Genomic DNA, 3,374 nt, shown 5'->3' on the forward strand with positions numbered 1-3,374 from the left:
CGTTTAGACTAGAATGGAATTTCATGAAGACAGACATCGGGAGACCCTTGGTGAAGATATCGACATACTGTGATGAAGTCGGGATCTGGAGAACTCAGACTTGGCCAAGTGCAACATGCTCTCAAATAAAATACAGATCAATCTCAACATGCTTGATACGCTGGTGTTGTACCAGATTGCTAAAGAGATATACTGCACTGATGTTATCATAATAAACCAGAGTGGCACGACTGAGTGGATACTGAGTTCAAAGAAGAAGCTGTCGTAACCCACCTTGAAAGCAAATTTCCATTGTATTTGTTAGAAATTTTGTAGGAAGCAAGTCCGTTCTCGCATGAAGAAGACAAAAGAAACTAAAGAAATTTTTTCCGTGTTCCAAACCAGGCCTTAATTTTTGCTGTTGCTATCGGGATTTGGTTTTACAAGGTTGCTCAGGAGTTGGACTGTTCGACCACGCAGCCCGTCAGCAACCGGAGTCTCGTTGGACGGCAGTTAAACTAGTACCGCACTCCAGTTGAACCCATTTGTACCGTTTGGCCCACGTGTCAGTGCCGCCATTTACCTGGGCCCCACCCCTATTGACCCATCTCTTCAGCACCCACTATAAGACGAGCACCCCGGTGCCGCCTCCCTCCCCTCCTCACGTACGAAATCCACAATCTGAGTTCCTCTGCTCCCCAAGCTGGTGAACAGAGCGACCAGTCTCCACAGCGCTCCCCATGGCGTCAGGAGAAGCGGCGCCCGCGGCCGTTCAGGTGAGCAGCGGGACAAAAGTACAAAACTCGCTCGACCATTCGTCGAATGCTCCTCGAGGAGACAAGAATTCTAGTTGCTAACAAATCGAATTTTCTCTGCCCCCTTCGCAGACCGTGGTGCTGAGGGTGTCCATCCACTGCCATGGCTGCAAGAAGAAGGTCAGGAAGGTGCTCAAGAGCGTCGAAGGTGCGTGCGTAGCTGATTACACATCTTTCCTCGCGCGTGTTTTTGCTTTGCATTACGGGCTGTTTTGGCTCAATCGCGGCGGTCGTTTCGTTTTGGTCGGTGGCTTTCAGGCGTGCACAACGTGGCGGTGGACGGCGCGCAGCACAAGGTGACGGTGACGGGGACCGTGGACGCCGACACGCTCGTCAAGAGGCTCTACAAGTCCGGCAAGCAGGCCGTGCCGTGGCAGTGGCATCCACCCGCCGCTGCGGCCAAGAAGCCCGAGGGAGCGCCGGCGCCGGAGGCCCTGCCTGCTCCGGAGACGAAGCCATCCGGTGACGGCGGTAAGGATGTTGCTGCTGCGGCGGCGGACAAGAAGCCGGAGGAGACGGTGAAGGAGCAGCAGGCCGAGAGCTCGGAGAAGAAGCCAGAAGCAGAGAAGGAAACAGAGTCAAAGGAGGAGGGGCCGAAAGAAGAGGCGAAGAAAGACGCCGGCGAGAGCAAGGCGGCGGAGCCGACTGTCAAGGGCGCCGAGCCGGTGAAGGAAGCCGTTGCCGCCATCGCCAAGGAGGCTAGCAATGACGAGGCCGACGACGCAAAGAAGAAGAAGAAGAACCGCACGCCCAAGGACGACGGCGAGGCGGAGCCCGTCGCCACGGCTGAAAGGTCCCTGTCCGCGCCGCCTGTGGCGGCGCCCAAGCACGCGTACGGGGAGTACATCGACGTCTACGCGCCGCAGCCTGTGCTGAGCTACCACATGGCGCAGCCGAGCGCGAGCTTGTCGCACTACGCGCCGCAGCCGCAGCCGGCGTACTCCGTGCAACAGCCACAGCCGCAGCCGGCGTACTCCATGCAACAACCGCAGCCAATGCAACAGTGGTCGCCGTCGTATCTGTACATGTCGTACCCGCACTCGGCACCGGAGTCCTACTACCACGGCTACTACAGCCCGTCCGGGACCCACTCGTCGCCGACGGAGCTGCAGGATTCGTACCGCCTGTTCGACGACGAGAACCCCAACTCCTGCAGCGTCATGTGAGGTGACCGGCGCCGGCCGCCGTGGCCGGATTGGGCTCCGGGGAGTAGTAGTTGGGGAGGCGGATTCGCAATAGAGACCTCTGTGGCTGTAGGTAGAGTAGCCTGTTACTCTCTTCCACTGAGAGGTTAAAGCTCTCCGTTACCAGTCTTTTGTTTTTTAATCACTTTTACTGTTCTAATTAAGTTACTAGAGCATGTAATTGTAATGAGATACGCCTTTACCTGTAGTTAATTTTTACTGTGTCTTTCCCGGCTACTAGAATCTTGTATAAGCTACTACTAAACCACATGTAAGAGATTATACGACTAATAATTTTCCATAGAGAAAGTAGGGCAAAGACGTCATTTCTAGAGAATATTCTTGCTGATTCTATTCGCCTTGTGAGAAGTTGGGATCACGCATGGGCTTGGACATGCCACAAGCCGGAGACTTTGGGAAGTCCGGTGGCTGCCGTCTGTTTCCAATCTCCATTCCTCTTTCTGAAAAGGGCAAAAATGTGTAGCTCCGCCGTAAGAGTAGCTATTCAGGGCGAGCTTAGTCCTGTCTTGGATATTCCATCAGGAATCAAACGTGCAGCATCTCCTGCAACCGCAGATAACGGCATTCGGATCGAAATCCTTATGGATTCGAGCTAAATCCTAAGAATTCCCAAGGCAACCCCTCGTACCCAAACACCCCTAAGTCCTAGTAAGGAGGAAAAAGAAATTGGGTATGCAATATTCGGTTTATCGGGTCTACTGATGTACTGGATAGAAAAAATTAATCATATTTACTGATATTTTATTTGATTTTCATTTAAAGTTGTTTGAATTTTATCTAATATATTCGTAATCTGTAAATTTTATTTGTCGGTAAAAAAACCGGGCTCGTAAGCCGCAACTCTTATTCGCTAAGCGATCACCGTGTCATCAGACGTGACCCGAATCGCGGTCCTTTGCTACCTCTACGCCGTAACTTAATCGATGCGGCTCTTCTTTTCTGCCGATCCATGATGCGAGCACGATAATGATGATTAATTTGAGCGCGAAAGCTCAGCGGGCGGGTGAGACTTTACTCTGGAGCTCAGGCCAGGCCAGGCCAAGCTGGCCGGTTTGTCCCAAGGCCTTTGAAAACAAGAGGCGTGGCTTGTCCACATGTCAATGATTCATACCCGCGTGCCTCAGCAGCCTGGCTGGCGATATGATTAAATTTGTGTCCGGTCGCTAATCACACCTCTCAAATCTAATCTACTCTGATTATTGTGGGCAGAGCATAATGGAAGCGTAGTAGTGGAGGGCAAATCAGTGGGGGTGGGGCTATGGAGCTAGCTGGTAGGCCCGTAACTGTACCAGATATTAGTAGACAATTAGTGGCCTAAACTATTGCTTAGTTGTTAATTGGCCATTTGGGGTGAGGACAATGGATGGAAGCAGGG

The 3,374-nt window shown here is 52.4% G+C and overlaps 1 protein-coding gene across 2 annotated transcripts; it reads left to right on the top strand.

The window, feature by feature from the left end:
• The first annotated feature begins 611 nt into the window (after positions 1-611).
• On the top strand, positions 612-2,191 carry LOC133916117 (heavy metal-associated isoprenylated plant protein 35-like). Of its 2 annotated transcripts, none has more exons than XM_062359636.1 (3): positions 612-755; positions 867-942; positions 1,053-2,191. In XM_062359636.1, the coding sequence occupies exons 1-3, from the start codon at positions 720-722 to the stop codon at positions 1,958-1,960; spliced, it is 1,020 nt and encodes a 339-aa protein (XP_062215620.1). In that variant the 5' UTR covers positions 612-719; the 3' UTR covers positions 1,961-2,191. The 2 variants fall into 2 exon arrangements, with proteins under 2 accessions (XP_062215620.1, XP_062215619.1); XM_062359635.1 differs by having other exon boundaries at positions 629-773.
• Positions 2,192-3,374: the final 1,183 nt, after the last annotated feature.

The sequence above is a fragment of the Phragmites australis genome, chromosome 4 (genome assembly GCF_958298935.1).
Source record: "Phragmites australis chromosome 4, lpPhrAust1.1, whole genome shotgun sequence".
NCBI classification, from domain to species: domain Eukaryota; kingdom Viridiplantae; phylum Streptophyta; class Magnoliopsida; order Poales; family Poaceae; genus Phragmites; species Phragmites australis.